General features: G+C 35.9%; 1 protein-coding gene across 2 annotated transcripts in view; it reads left to right on the plus strand.

Annotated features, from left to right (window-relative positions):
• PRMT3 (protein arginine methyltransferase 3) overlaps window positions 1-16,311 on the plus strand; it is a 138,127-nt gene that overhangs the window by 18,737 nt on the left and 103,079 nt on the right. For both annotated transcript variants that reach the window (XM_082660952.1, XM_082660953.1), the window contains 2 exons: window positions 52-117; window positions 9,869-9,990. In XM_082660952.1, coding sequence (XP_082517078.1) covers window positions 52-117; window positions 9,869-9,990 — 188 coding nt within the window. The remainder of the gene's footprint in view (window positions 1-51; window positions 118-9,868; window positions 9,991-16,311) is intronic.

Raw genomic sequence — 16,311 nt, forward strand, 5'->3', positions numbered from 1 at the left:
TATTTGTTCAGACTATCCTGTAAACACAATGTCTTCCTCTTTCTACCCTAGGACAAAGTACGAACAGAAAGTTACCGAGATTTTATATACCAAAATCCACATATCTTCAAAGATAAGGTGAGTAGCACAGACTACAGAATTGTACATTTCATGTGGATCTTGGGCAGCAGAAATCCTCTCTTAGGTCATCATTGTGATAGCAGTTGATTTCATGTACACTGGCTTTATTTCATGGAAAACTTTTATGATGCTGCCCTGTGGTGCAGTATACTGATAACAGAAATGCTGATTGGTGCTGTCATTCAATATACTCTTTTTTTTAAAATTGAAATTAATTAAAATTAATTTTTAAATTAATTAATTACAGTGACATAGCTTAGTTAAACTTTGCTTATCCAGATAATTTTGCTTAAACCATATTTTTGGTTTACTGTGATTCCTGTTCATTTCAAATGTATAAGCTCTGTATCAAAGCACTTTTAATTATTATTTTAGTTTGTGTTAATTAGTTACAAATTAATAATTTTAAGAAGTCATTATTGGTAGGTAGGGTCAAATATTATAAGGTACAATTTATTTTATGTGCTTTCTTTTAAGACCTCATTTATTTACCCTTTTATGAGTTACTTTATTTTTTAAATTTTTAAAATTTTTATTCTTGGCTACATTGGGTCTTCGTTGCTGCACTTGGGCTCTCTCTAGTTGCGGCAAGCGGGGGCTACTCTTTGTTCCGGTGTGCGGGCTTCTCATTGCAGTGGCTTCTCTTGTTGCGGAGCACAGGCTCTAGGCGCTCGGGCTTCAGTAATTGTGGCACGTGGGCTCAGTAGTTGTGGCTTGCAGGCTCTAGAGCACAGGCTCAGTAGTTGTGGTGCACGGGCTTAGTTGCTCCACAGCATGTAGGATCTTCCCGGACCAAGGCTCGAACCCATGTCCCCTGCATAGGCAGGCGGATTCTTAACCACTGCACCACCAGGGAAGCCCTGAGTTACTTTAAATTTTACAGTTAGTGTTAATACTGCCTCAGGTTATTTCGAAGGTATCTTTCACTTTGTATATGGGTGGGTGTGTTAAAAATGTGTCATTTGTTTTTCCTCCCTTGTGAATTTTTCCATTTTTCTTCTTCACTTTCTCCTTCCCTCCCTCTCTACATTGGCATGGTTATCTAAAAGTTCAGGTTTTCTGTTTTTGTTCCTCCTCATTGGAAATTAGTCCACTAATTTAGTCAAATATATTATCGTCTCTGCCACTTATATACTTTTGCTTGGGAATTTTTCCCCAGTCTTTCTACTTCAAGAACATGTATATTGGTAACATCAGGTTTTTATAATTCCCCTTTCACCTCCATTTCAAAGATACTTCTGTCAGGTGATTTCATGGGCTTTACGTGATGTTGCAGCAGTGATTAACAACCTTTATATGTTGAAAAGCTCTTTCCCTGATTTTTATGTTGTTTGGAATATCGTAGATTGGCTTTTCATTTTCCATACCTGTTTCCTAAGAGCGGTGTTTCACTTGTGACCTAGCCAAGTTGGACCTGCGAAATTTATATGGTGCTCTGATACCTTTTGGCCAAAGCATTACCTATGAGGTAATGGTGGTGTGTGTTTCTTTGTTTTTGCTAATTCCCCTATAGACAAATGATTATTTTATTTTTAAAGTATTAGTTTTTATCAGTTCTTTATACTTGACCTTTTTGTATGCTTTTTATATGTTTTTGCAGCAGAGACTAAGAATTTTTTTTATAGTTTTTATGTTTGCACCCAAGTGCTGAAACAATTTATTTAATATTTGTCTAAAAAACCACATTGTTGGGCTTCCCTGGTGGCGCAGTGGTTGAGAGTCCGCCTGCCGATGCAGGGGACACAGGTTCGTGCCCTGGTCCAGGAAGATCCCACATGCCACGGAGCGGCTGGGCCCGTGAGCCATGGCTGCTGAGCCTGCGCGTCCGGAGCCTGTGCTCCGCAGCGGGAGAGGCCACAACAGTGGGAGGCCCGCGTACTGAAAAAAAAAAAAAAAAAGTTGCCTTATATTTACAGTTCGATTTTGCCTAGATTTTTATTTTATTTTTTCCTTAATATGTTGTATAGAAATTAACCATGCTCTAGTCTGGGAATAACTAGTCCTGCCTGGCTTCTTAGGAACCATCTACATAGTAATTTTAGACCGTGGTGAATCTCTGTGGGCTTCACTTGTAAAATGATTTTTTATGTATAGCTGATTCGCTTTGTTATAAAGCAGAAACTAACACACCATGGTAAAGCAGTTATACTCCAATAAAGATGTTAATAAAAATAAATAAAAATACAATGATTTTTTAAACCTTTCTGGTTCTAAAATTTTATGATTTTTGTTTTTATAAAAGCAGTATCATTTTCTTTCTTTGAGCCATCTTTTTAAAAATACTTTTTGATATGAATGCCATAAGAATTCCTTAAGTAAAAGTAGTTAGAAGTTTCTTTTTCAATATGCTCTGAATAGACTTTTGTGTTATATTATATAAGAAAATACTGAAAAGGCACAAGTATTAGTAAACATAAGGTTAATCATTGGGAAATTAAGTAATTATGAATATTTCTATGTATATGAAGCACATCTTACTGGGTTCATAGACCTCTACACAGTCCCTTTCTGCTTTTAATTTTTCATTTGTAACAGTCTTATAGAAATATTGTATATATTATACATTTTTGGACAAAATACGTGACCATGGAACACATAGAGTGTTTAATTATTTTGTGTTCCACTTACTGCTTTTACTGAAGAGATTAAATCTTCCCAAGTCAGAAAGGGGCTTACTAATAAACAGGGAGTATTTTTCCTTAGTACTTTGCCTAAGATGCTTTCATTTAATTTATCAATGTGTAATTAATTTTGCTTGGCATTTGTGTTTTCTCAAAAGTATACTGTGATGTAAAATATATGTGTGTCAATTTCTAACTCTTTGAAGTATATTCAGGATATAATTTTCTATAATTAATAATATTAAGTAATCTAGAGCTTTCATATTTTTAAATGATTTGGGATACTTTTCTTTATATTATACTATGACTACAGATTTTAAAAATATACGACACATATTTAAATAGCATTTGATAATTTATAAAATACTTTCAAGCATGTTGTCTCATTGTTGCTATACAATATACCAATATGGTGTATTCATAGCAGGTATGTATTCATCTCTATTTTTCACATGAGGAAATTTGAAACCAGTAGGTTAATTGACTTTCCCTAAAACAGACAGCTAAAAAAAAAGCAAACAAACGTGGGTTTTAGTCCTAGTCTAGTGCCCTTAACCCTGTGCCACTACACTTTGAAACTGTTATGTTAAAATAGAATGAGTAATTAGGGTGGGATTCATTAGTCATATTTTAATTAACACTATTTTACATATATAAGTCATATAATTTCTGTGTGCCATGACAGAACATGTTCATGAAATTATTTAAATATAGTTCTTTTAAAAAATGTATGAAATAACATGTTTTCTTAAGTTTTATTACCACTGTTTTTGTTTGCTTTTGTCTCCATTAGGTAGACAAATTTCATATCACAGCACTAGCTTCTGTATCATATTATTTAGTGAATGGTAGAGATTTATTTTTCAGAAAGGTGCTTAAATTTAAAATGTCTTCCTTCCTTCATTCCCTTCTCCCTCCATCCCTCCCTTCCTACTTCCTTTCCTTCATTTCTTTCTTAATATTGTTTTAATTCACAAAGCTCCTGTGGAGGACATATGGTTTCTCAGATTTAATTTAACTTTGGGTGGCGTAATTGTGTTATCACTCACTCATAATTAATTTCTATTTGTAGTTCATTGAAGAAATTCACAGTTAGGTGCCTTTTTTATGCTTTTGATTATTATCTAAGTTAAAGTTGACGCACTTTTTCTCTCTTTTTTTTTTTTTAGAAACAGTGAATCACAGTCCATCATTTTATAAAATAACGTTAGTGTATTCTGTTAGCATTTCTACCTCTTTCTTTGATTCTACCAGATTTTAGTTTATTTGCCCAACTACCTAAATCTGAGCTAGATGTAATAAATAATTAGTATATAATTTAAAATATAATTTAAATATAGGTTTTAAAAAGCAGATTGACCTATGTATGTTTGAGTGCTACCTTTACAAATTACTAGCTCTATGATTCTGGATCTGTTACTTTCCTTGTCTGAGGCTCTCCTTCCTTCAGAAAAGGTTAAAGAAGAATTTTATATATATATGTATATAAATTATATATGTGTGTGTATGTATAGTCTTAAAAAAGAACACACACTCTAATTGGAGTAAATGATACATACCCTTCTGTACTTAGCTTTTGTAGCTCAGCAATTTCTCTAAGATAATTCGGTATTAACATTATTTTAATGGCTCAAAAACCCAATGTAAAATTGTCCATAAATTGTTTTAAGTTATATTAGAAATAATGCTGCATGTAAAAATATAAAATATTAAAAATCTTTTTATAAATATGAGAGTAGAATAATAAGATAAATTCCTAGCAGTGGCCTCCCTAGGTCATTCTACCCAGGATGGTTTTAGTGCTGCCAACTTGTCTTTCCAGAAACTGTGTGGGTGTTGATATTCCCAAATACCATTGCCAAAGCCCTGTGCTATCAAACTTCTAAATTCCACACTGATCTTTTATTTTTAATTTTTTAATTTTGCAAATATCTTATTTCAATGAAAGTTCTTGGGAAGTTATCACTTACTATTGTGTTATACATATATATTTTTTGTGTTTTTTTGTGTTTGTTTTTTTTTTTGCGGTACGCGGGCCTCTCACTGTTGTGGCCTCTCCCGTTGCGGAGCACAGGCTCCGGACACGCAGGCTCAGCGGCCATGGTTCATGGGCCCAGACGCTCTGCGGCATGTGGGATCTTCCCAGACCGGGGCACGAACCCGTGTCCCCTGCATCGGCAGGTGGACTCAACCACTGCGCCACCAGGGAAGCCCGTGTTATATATATTTTTATATTTTATGCCACATAATATTTCAAACTGATATACTATAACCATACTATAAATATATATGCTCTGTGTTATAGTATTTTCTTGATGTTGTGGTTAATATATTTTATTTGTAACATTAAAAAAATAGTTTTGCTTGCAGTGATGTTGTATAGATTGCACCTTACAATTTTAAACTTTCTTGTGTGTGAAGTGGTTATGTTAAAATGTGCTGACTCACCCAGATAGGCCACATGTGCAGGAACAGTCACATTCTCCCTGTGGAGCCATCTGGGCCACGTCCTTCTTAGAGCAGTAGCCTTTTGGCAACCTTATTTCTTCAATAGAAATTAGACTGTTTAGATTCTGTCTCTTCTGGAGTCAGTTTTGGTGTATTATATTTTCAAGATATAATGGAACAGGGCTTCCCTGGTGGCGCAGTGGTTAAGAATTCGCCCGCCAGTGCAGGGGACACGGGTTTGAGCCCTGGTCCGGGAAGATCCCACATGCCGTGGAACAACTAAGCCCGTGCGCCACAATTACTGAGCCTGCACTCTAGAGCCTGCAAGCCACAACTACTGAGCCAGCATGTCATAACTACTGAAGCCCGTGTGTCTAGAGCTTGTGCTCTGCAACAAAAGAAGCCACTGCGATGGGAAGCCTGTGCACCACAACAAAGAGTAGCCCCCCGCTCGCCGCAACTAGAGAAAGCCCGCGTGCAGCAACTAAGACACAACACAGCCAAAAATAAATCAATTAATTAATTTTAAAAAAAGATGTAATGGAACAGACTTCACTTACACTAGTAAACAATGCAGAAGATAAAATGTGTAGGAACAGACTTAACTAATGTGCAGGACGTAGAGGAAAAAGATTTTTTAAAACCCCAAACTCCTGAAGAACATAACAGATGATTTAAACAAATTGAAAGTCATACCATGTTCCTGAATGGAAAACACAAAATAAAATTGTCTGTGTTCCATAAATTTATATTTTAGTGCAATCCCTATAAAAATGCTAAGACTTAAAAACAAAACAAAGAAACCATAGACAAGCTGATTTTCTTGTTCTTGTGGGAAAATAAACATATAAAATTGTCCAGAAACACTGTGAAAACAATTGGCAGTGTGGGTGGACCAGCTTTACTAGACAGAAATTCTGCCAAGCTTCTATAATTAGAATAATTATTGGTACGTGATTGTACAGATTAATGGAGCAGAATAAAAATCTAGAAATAAACCAAAATATACACAGATCTCCAGAGGGATCCCTTCCTCTCCTCTGTCATGTGAGGACACAGCAAGAAGTCATGTCTGTGAACCACAAAGCAGGCCCTCACCAGAGTCAACCTGTGCCTTGATCTTAGACTTTCCAGCCTCCAGAACTGTGAGAAATAAATTTCTGTTGTTTACAAACCACTTAGTTTATGGTATTTTTGTTATAGCATACTGAATGAATTGATACAGGGACCTTCAGCATTCACTAAAATTTCTGTGTGTTTTGGTCTGTCCCCATGACATAATCACCTCCGAAAGGCCCCAGCTTCTAATACCATCACCTTGGGGGTTAGTATTTCAATGTGTGAATTTCGGGGGGTGCAAACACAGACTGTTTAATAACATGTTGGGACAATTGGTTAGCTTTCTGAACAGAAGTAAAGTTGGAACCATACCTCTTAGTGTATACTATGATTTAAAAAAAAAAAAAACTGTAGTAATGAAACTATAAATGTACCAGAAGGAAGTGTGAATGAAATAGGAGAGAATATGGGCTAAGTTGGCCTAATTATGATCAAAATCCAGAAGCCATTAAAAGAAAAAATTAATGAGTTTGACTGTTGGTAAAGAATTTCTACATAGCAAAGATCAGTTTAAGCAGAATCAAAAGGCGAAAAATCATATGCTGAGAGAAAACATTGCAAGTCATATTACAAAGGTCTGCTCTTCACTAACAAAGAACTCTTATTTGATAAAATTTGATAAGAGAAATTTGGTAAGAGAAGGACTAACAACTTGGTGGAGAAATGGAGAAAGGCTGAAATAGATGGTTCACATAGAACTACAGATGGCTCTACAACATGTGAAATATGTTGCAAAGCCTCATGATAATGGAAATGCACATTAAATCTAGACCAGTATATCATTATTTTGTACTTGCCATATTGGCAGAAATCTGAAAGTTTGATTATATGGGCTAGTGTCACCTGTGAGGAAATTGGCCCTTACACATTGCTGATTTGAGTCTTCATGAGTAGAATTGCCATATGGCGGGTAATTTATGTTTAGCAGAATTACAAATATGTATATTCTCTCTGACCCAGTGTTTTTATTTCTAGGAATAGAAATAAAACTCTACAGTACATCTGTAGAGTTACTCATGTATGAATGGGATTAGGTATAATGTTATTTACAGCATTGATTGTCATGGTAAAATTTCAGGAACTACGTAAATGTCCATCAGTAGAGAACTGGATCAGTAGATTATGGTACAACCATGATACGGAATCCTGTACAGCTATATAAGAGAAAGAAGTTCTATGAACTGATATGGAAAGATCTCTAAATTACATTGTTAAGGAAAAAAGCAATGTGTAGCACAGTGGGTATAATATGCTTTCATTTGTGTAAAGGAGGGAAGGAAATACATATATAGTATTGCATTGTATATGCATAAAAATTATTTTGAAGGATAAATAAGAAATACACTTTTTGATGTTTAAACTGTATGAATGTTTTACCTAGTGAAAAAGTAATTGTTGAAAAATATAATAGAGTCTTAATTCTAGTTCTATTTGTCTTACAGTAGCTTCCCATTACTCAGAATAAAATCCAAGGGCTTTATGTGATCTGACCCCTGCTTAACCCTGATCTCACCGCCAAGGAACCTTTCTCACCCAGCTCAGCTACAGTGGCCTTCTTGCTTTGCCTGGAATCTTGTGCTTTGCATTTAATATCTTCTATGGCTAGAAGACACTTCCTCCAGATCTTTGCCTGGCACACTCCTTTACTTCATTTCCTTCTCTGCTCACATGTATCAGAGAAGTATTCGCAGACCTATCTAAAATTCTAAAAGAGTGTGTCCCCCGCCCCTTGCTCTAATGTCTACTCTGTGCTTGAGTTTTCTTTATAACACTACTATTCTCTGTTAACATTCTCTGTTCTTTATTCTCTATTCTTGGTCTGTTCATTGTCTCCCCCACAAGATTGTAAGCTCTATTAGGACAGGGACTTGGTCTTGTTTGTTGCTGTACCCCATCACCATGATCAATGCCTGCACTTAGTAATGCTCAGTGAATACTTATAGTAGAAGACTACTGAAATAATTTCATATTTTGAGACAAGTATATAGGGTTTCAGGTCATTGGTAATGAAAGACTTAAGGCACTACAGTTTTCAGTAATTTCTAGTGTACCTCTGAGTATTTTGCTGAATGTGTTTCCTTGGTAATTAGTTTTTGTTTTTTACTATGAACCAAGCACGTTTCACTATACTGTTCTGGGAAGAACCGTGTGAAATTCTTGATTAGAAATAATTGCTCCCTGCCTATCCCCAATAACATCTTAAATTTGGTTCTTCTTATTTCTTTCACCAATGATAATGAATATCATTTTTAAAAATTAAACTCTCAAGTTACGGAGTTCTAGAAGCCAGTTTGTTTTTATTGTACCTGTATTATTAAAATGAGTTGAGGGCTTCCCTGGTGGCGCAGTGGTTGAGAGTCCGCCTGCCGATGCAGGGGACGCAGGTTCGTGCCCCGGTCCAGGAAGATCCCACATGCCGCGGAGCAGCTAGGCCCGTGAGCCATGGCTGCTGAGCCTGCGCGTCCGGAGCACAGGCTCCGCAACGGGAGAGGCCACAACAGTGAGAGGCCCACGTACCGCAAAAAAAAAAAAAAAAAAAAATGAGTTGAACATTTAATTTTGGAAGTGGAGGGGTTATGGCAATATTCTATATCCATGATTCCTTTATTTTTTTTTACATATTTGTTGGAGTATAATTGCTTTACAATGTTGTGTTAGTTTTTGCTGTATAACAAAGTGAATCAGCTATATTTATACATATATCCCCATATCCCCTCCCTCTTATGCCTCCCTCCCACCCTCCCTATCCCACCCCTCTAGGTGGTCCCAAAGCACCGAGCTGATCTCCCTGTGCTATGTGGCTGCTTCCCACTACCTAGCTATTTTACATTTGGTAGTGTATATATGTCCATGCCACTCTCTCACTTTGTCCCAGCTTCTCCTTCTATCCCCCTGCCCCGTGTCCTCAAGTCCCTTCTCTACGTCTGCGTCTTTATTCCTGTCCCGCCCTTGGGTTCATCAGAACCAATTTTTTTTTAGATTCTGTATATATGTGTTAGCATGCAGTATTTGTTTTTCTCTTTCTGACTTACTTCACTCTGTATGACAGACTCTAAGTCCATCCACCTCACTACAAATAACTCAATTTTGTTTCTTTTTATGGCTGAGTAATATTTCATTCATGATTCCTTTATAACCATTTTTAAATTGTACTGGATCAGGCTATCTTGCTTAATTCCTGCCACTCAAACTTGAGAAAGTTTATTTCTGTTAAAATTTAGAATTACTAAGCCTAAATTAGAGCATACATACAATAAGGAAATAAAAAAGAGACTAATTCCCCCTTAATAAGTCTGTGGGAATTGCTTATTTCATATAAAACATTTCTTAAATTTACATTGTTGCATCTGATTGCAGCAGACTGTGGCCAAAACACTGTTACGAATTTAAAACAACTTAATGTAATTATATTTTCTATTTCCCCAAAGAGAAATTATTACCATATTTGATCGGTAAAGTTTAAATTTTGTTATCTATTCCTAGCCAGAAACATCATCATATATGAATGGGATTTAAAGTATTAGACCTTCTCGATAACATCTGTTTTTTTATTACACCAGGTAGTTTTGGATGTTGGTTGTGGAACTGGAATTCTCTCTATGTTTGCTGCTAAAGCTGGGGCAAAGAAGGTTCTTGGAGTTGATCAGTCTGAAATACTTTACCAGGCAATGCATATCATAAGGTAGTTGCATTTTATGGCTTGATTTAAGATTATTTTTAAATTTAATGATTAATATCAATTGATTTTCTTGTCTTTAATAGCTATCCAATGCAGACTCAAGACACTTGTCTTTTAGTAAAAATTCATTCCAGAATAATAAGATTTTAAGTTGGATTGCCCTAGACATGTTTGAGCTATGAATAATCTTTTCATTGTTCTTCTCATTGATGAGAATTATTTTTATATAGTTTTCTGTCCTTCCAATTATGGCTATAGATATGCTGATTACAATAATATGAAATTAGAAATCATGGACATATAGGGCAGTGTTAGAAGACTTGCTACAAAACTCAATATGTCAGTAGTATTTCCTTTAGCAAATAGCAGTTCAACTAAAAAGACTAACGATTATCTTTTTCTTTTTGACAACACTAGCCCTTGTGCCTCCTCAAATTAAAATAAGTAAATTCCAGAATGGCTACAAACTTAATTATGTTCTCTAAAAATATCTCCTCTCTTTGAGGAATTAAGTTAGTTAGGTTAATTGATCCGTGATTGATTTTACAGTTGGCTTATATCCTAGTAAGAAGACCTTCATTTGAATTACAGCTTTTAGAACTAGATTTTGTTAGCTGTGTACTTAACCAAAGCATGTTACATTTGGAACTTTGGAATAATTTCCAGAATAATTTTAATAGCAGGCTTATTAGTGATTCTTTTTTCCCCCAGCTTTATTGAGATATAATTGACACATAATATTGTGTGAGTTTAAGGTGTAAAATGTATTGCTTTGATACATGAATATATTACAGAATGATTACCACCATAGCATTAGCTAACACCTCCATTGTGTCACATGAAATAATTACCATTGCTTTTTTGTGTTGGAAACATTTAAGGTCTACTCTTTTAACAGCTTTTGCCATGCTTATGTTAGATTCTCGGCAATGATTCTTAAATGGTCCTCCCCACTGATACATATGTTTTATTCTTAAAATTGGTTAATATTGATCATTTCTGATTCATATAAAATTTAATTATGTAAAATGTTTAAATTTTTAGATTTTATTGCATTGAAGTCTAGTGTTGTGGTTAAGAGTGCAAAGTTTGAGTCAGACAGGTTTGAGTCCTTGCTCTTTCCCTTCCCTGTTGTTTGAACTTCAGTTAAATTATATCTAACCTCTTTGAAACCTCAGTTGTTCTACTGTCAAAATGAAAATAATGATGACTACCTCATATGGTTGTGAGTAAGGTAAATAAGTTACAAGTAAGATATGCACCTCAGTCTCTGGCATATTGCGTGCCCTGGCATGTAGTAGGTATTCAGAAGTTAGCAACTGTTATTACTAACAAGTACCAAATTAATGTTAATGAAAAAATGACATTGCTCTTGCTTAGATTTTTTCATAGATAGAGGTTTGTGGTTATTATTTTCATATTAGAGAATATGCATCTATGTTGCATATGCATATTCAGTCCATAATCTAGTAAAGTTTTTTTTATTTCTTATGTTGCCATTAACTACAACATCATCATTTTGGGGGTTCTGTAAAGAGCACCCTCTCTTGCTTGTGCATTACCATCCAAACAGATGTGAGAACCACTGTCCCAAAGAAGAGATTGTTTTAGATGAATTATCAAAATTTTATTGTTGTGATAGTAAGATTACAGTAAGATATTTCTATTAGAAATTCTCATCTTATGAAAGACCATGTTCATTTATGTATTCATTTGTCATTTTTGATTTCTGTAAGATGAGACTAGATGTGCTGTCATTTTAATTCCCTTATGGAAGAAAAAGATAGTGATAGCACTCATTTTATTTTGTTTTGTTTTCATTTTATTTCACAGAAGTCCTGATTCCTAGTGACTTTTTAGAAATATGTTTGTACAATGATTATAATCAAATTCATTGTGTATGAAATTTAGTGCTGGAGTGTATGGAAATTTTGCATGAGAGCATTTATTGAAAATGACTTAGCATTCAATTCTAGGTACTTAAATTTAACAATAAAAGTTGCTAACATTAACTTAGTACTTTCTATTTAATTATTTTTTGAGGTAGGTACAGAAACAGTACATATATATATATTTGTTTTTATAGAGATTAGGAAATTGAGACACAGAGACTATGTAACTCTCCTTATTTGTAGTGCAGCCAGGATTAGATCCCAGGCAGCCTGACTCCATGGTCCATACTCAAAGCCAATTTACTATGCTGTCTCTTCATTTCACTACTCACAGTGCATGTATTGGTTGCATTCAGTAGTTTGCTTTACTTAGAACCTATAGAGTTTGAAAATCAGACCTTTTTGTTTTGGATGAGCCAACATTGTACTTTTCTTCAAAGATGTTCTCCTTTGCCTTTTTTTTCCCCCACATCTTTATTGGAGTATAAATGCTTTACAATGTTGTGTTAGTTTCTGCTGTACAACAAAGTGAATCAGCTATATTTATACATATATCCCCACATCCCCTCCCGCTTGAGCCTCCCTCCCACCCTCCCTGTCCCACCTCTCTAGGTGGTCACAAAGCACCAAGCTGATCTCCTTGTGCTATGCAGCAGCTTCCCACTAGCCATCCATTTTACATTTGGTAGTGTGTACACGTCACTGCTACTCTCTCACTTCATCCCAGCTTCCCCTTCCCCCCATGCCCTCAAGTCTGTTCTCTACATCTGCGTCTTTATTCCTGCCCTGCCACTAGATTCATCAGTACCGCTTTTTAAAAATTCCATATATGTGTGTTAGCATATGGTACTTTTCTCTTTCTGACTTACTTCACTCTGTAGGACAGACTGTAGGTCCATCCATCTCACTACAAATAACTCAACTTTGTTCATTTTATGGATGAGTAATATTCCCTTGTATATATGTGCCACATCTTCTTTATCCATTCATCTGTTGATGGACATTTAGGTTGCTTCCATATCCTGGCTATTGTAAATAGTGCTGCAATGAACATTGTGGTACATGACTCTTTTTGAATTATGGTTTTCTCAGGGTATATGCCCAGTAGTGGGATTGCTGGGTCATATGGTAGTTCTATTTTTAGTTTTTTAAGGAACCTCCATACTGTTTGCCATAGTGGCTGTATCAATTTGCATTCCCACCAACAGTGTAAGAGAGTTCTCTTTTCTCCACACCCTGTCCAGCATTTACTGTTTCTCGATTTTTTTGATGATGGCCATTCTGACCAGTGTGTGTTGATACCTCATTGTGGTTTTGATTTGCATTTCTCTAATGATTAGTGATGTTGAGCATCTTTTCATGCATTTGTTGGCCATCTGTATGTCTTCTTTGGAAAAATGTCTGTTTAGGTCTTTCGCCCATTTTTGGATTGGGTTGCTTGTTTTTTTGATACTGAGCTTCATGAGCTGCTTGTATATTTTGGAGATTACTCCTTTGTCAGTTGCTTCATTTGCAGATATTTTCTCTCCATTCTGAGAAATGGAAATTCTGTCTTTTCGTCTTGTTATGGTTTCCTTTGCTGTGCAAAAGCTTTTAAGTTTCATTAGGTCCCATTTGTTTATTTTTGTTTTTATTTCCATTTTTCTAAGAGGTGGGTCAAAAAGGATCTTGCGGTGATTTATGTCATAGAGTGTTCTGCCTATGTTTTCCTCTCAGAGTTTTATAGTGTCTGGCCCAAAAATAAATAGAGTTTATTTTTGTGTATGGCTTTTAGGGAGTGTTCTAATTTCATTCTTTTACATTTAGCTGTCCATTTTTCCCAGCACCATTTATTGAAGAGGCTGTTTTTTATCCATTGTATATTCTTACCTCCTTTATCAAAGGTAAGGTGACCATATGTGCATGGGTTTATCTCTGGGCTTTCTGTCCTGTTCCATTGATCTGTATTTCTGTTTTTGTGCCAGTACCATACTGTCTTGATTACTGTAGCTTTGTAGTATAGTCTGAAGTCAGGGAGCCTGATTCCACCAGCTCTGTTTTTCTTTCTCAAGATTGCTTTGGCTATTCAGGGTCTTTTGTGTTTCCATACAGATTGTAAATTTTCTTGTTCTAGTTCTGTGAAAAATACCATTGGTAATTTGATAGGGATTGCATTGAACCTGTAGATTGCTTTGGGTAGTAAAGTAATTTTTACAATATTGATTCTTCCAATCCAGGAGCATGGTATATCTCTCCATCTGTTTATATTATCTTTGATTTCTTTCATCAGTGTTTTATAGTTTTCTGAATACAGGTCTTCTGCCTCCTTAGGTAGGTTTATTCCTAGGTATTTTATTCTCTTTGTTGAGATGGTAAATGGAATTGTTTCATTAATTTCTCTTTCTGATCTTTTGTTAGTGTATAGGAATGCAAGAGATTTCTGTGCATTAATTTTGTATCTTGCAACCCTACCAAATTCATTGATTAGTTCTAGTAGTTTTAATTATGGTTTCAATTTCATTACCTGTGATTTGTCTTTTTATATTTTCTAATTCTTCCTGGTTCAGTCTTGGAAGGTTGTACTTTTCCAGGAATTTGTCCATTTCTTTCAGGTTGTCCATTTTATTGGCATATAGTTGCTTGTAGTAGTCTCTTACGATCTTTTGTATTCCTGCGGTGTCAGTTGTAATCTCTCCTTTTTCATTTCTAATTTTATTGATTTGCATCCTCTCCTCTTTTTTCTTGATGAGTCTGGCTAAAGGTTTATCAATTTTGTTTATCTTCGCAAAGAACCAGCGTTTAGTTTTATTGATCTTTGCTATTGTTTTCTTTGTTTCTATTTCATTTATTTCTGCTCTGATCTTTATGATTTCTTTCCTTCTATAATTTTGAGTTTTCTTTGTTCTTTTTCTAGTTACTTTAGGTATAAGGTAGATTGTTTATTTGAGATTTTTCTTGTTTCTTGAGGTGAGCCTGAATTGCTATGCACTTCCCTCTTAGAACTGCTTTTGCTGTGTCCCATAGGTTTTGGATCGTCGTGTTTTCGTTATCATTTGTTTCTAGGTATTTTTTGATTTCCTCTTTGATTTCTTCAGTAATCTCTTGGTTATTTAGCAACACAGTCTTTAGCCTCCATGTATTTGTGTTTGTTACTGTTATTTCCTTTAATTGATTTCTAATCTCATAATGTTGTGGTTGGAAAAGATGCTTCATATGATTTCAGTTTTCTTAAATTTTCCAAGGTTTGATTTGTGACCCAAAATGTGATCTGTTCTGGAGAACGTTCTGTGTGCACTTGAGAAGAAAGTGTATTCTTCTGCTTTTGGGTGGAATGTCCTTAAGATATCAATTAAGTCTATCTGGTCTGTTGTGTCATTTAAAGCTTGTGTTTTCTTATTTATTTTCTGCCTGGATGATCTGTCTATTGGTGTAAGTGGGGTGTTAAAGTCCCCTACTATGATTGTGTTACTGTTGATTTCTCCTTTTATGGCTGTTAACATTTGCCTTATGTATTGAGGTGCTCCCACGTTGGGTGCATAAATATTTATAATTGTTATGTTTTCTTCTTGGATCGATCCCTTGATCATTATGTAGTGTCCTTCCTTATCTCTTGTAACTTTCTTTATTTTAAAGTCTGTTTTATCTGATATGAGTATTGCTACTCCAGCTTTCTTATGATTTCCATTTGCATGGAATATCTTTTTCCGTCGCCTCACTTTCAGTCTGTATGTGTCCCTAGGTCTGAAGTGGGTCTCTTGTAGACAACATATATATGGGTCTTGTTTTTGTATCCATTCAGCCAGTCTATGTCTTTTGGTTGGAGCATTTAATCCATTTACATTCAAGGTCATTATTGATATGTATGTTCCTATTACCATTTTCTTAATTGATTTGGGTTTGTTTTTTTGGGTCTTTTTTATCTCTTGTGTTTCCTGCCTCCAGAAGTTCCTTTAGCACTTGTTGTAAAGCTGGTTTGGTGGTGCTGAATTCTCTTAGCTTTTGCTTGTCTGTGAAGCTTTTGATTTCTCCATCAAATCTGAATGAGATCCTTTTTGGGTAAAGTAGTCTTCATTTTAGGTAGGCTCCCTGGTGCCTAAGTGGACTGGGAGAGCGCTGGCCGTGTTCTCTTCCATGCCGCCCCACACCCACTGTCTCCCCCAGGATCTCCCTGGTCCCCGCTGGACCCCTAACTGTGTGTGTGTCCCACTGGGTGTAGGAACTCTCCTCCCCCAGCGACCCCTCAGGGATGCCCGTCCGGGAGGTCCGGCCTTTACTTTTGCTCCCCCTTTCCTCCCTCCCACTCCCTCAGGACCCTCATGGCTGGAGGGGGCCTAGGTGGGCAGAAGATCAGGCCTGGGATCTCAGCAAGCTCCTGGGGCCCCAAGTGGGCAGGGGAAAGCTGGCCACACTCCCTTTTGATCCTCTGCCCTCCCAGTGGTCCCCAATTTCTGCC

This window comes from Grampus griseus (assembly GCF_964374135.1).
Source record: "Grampus griseus genome assembly, chromosome: 8".
Lineage (NCBI taxonomy): Eukaryota > Metazoa > Chordata > Mammalia > Artiodactyla > Delphinidae > Grampus > Grampus griseus.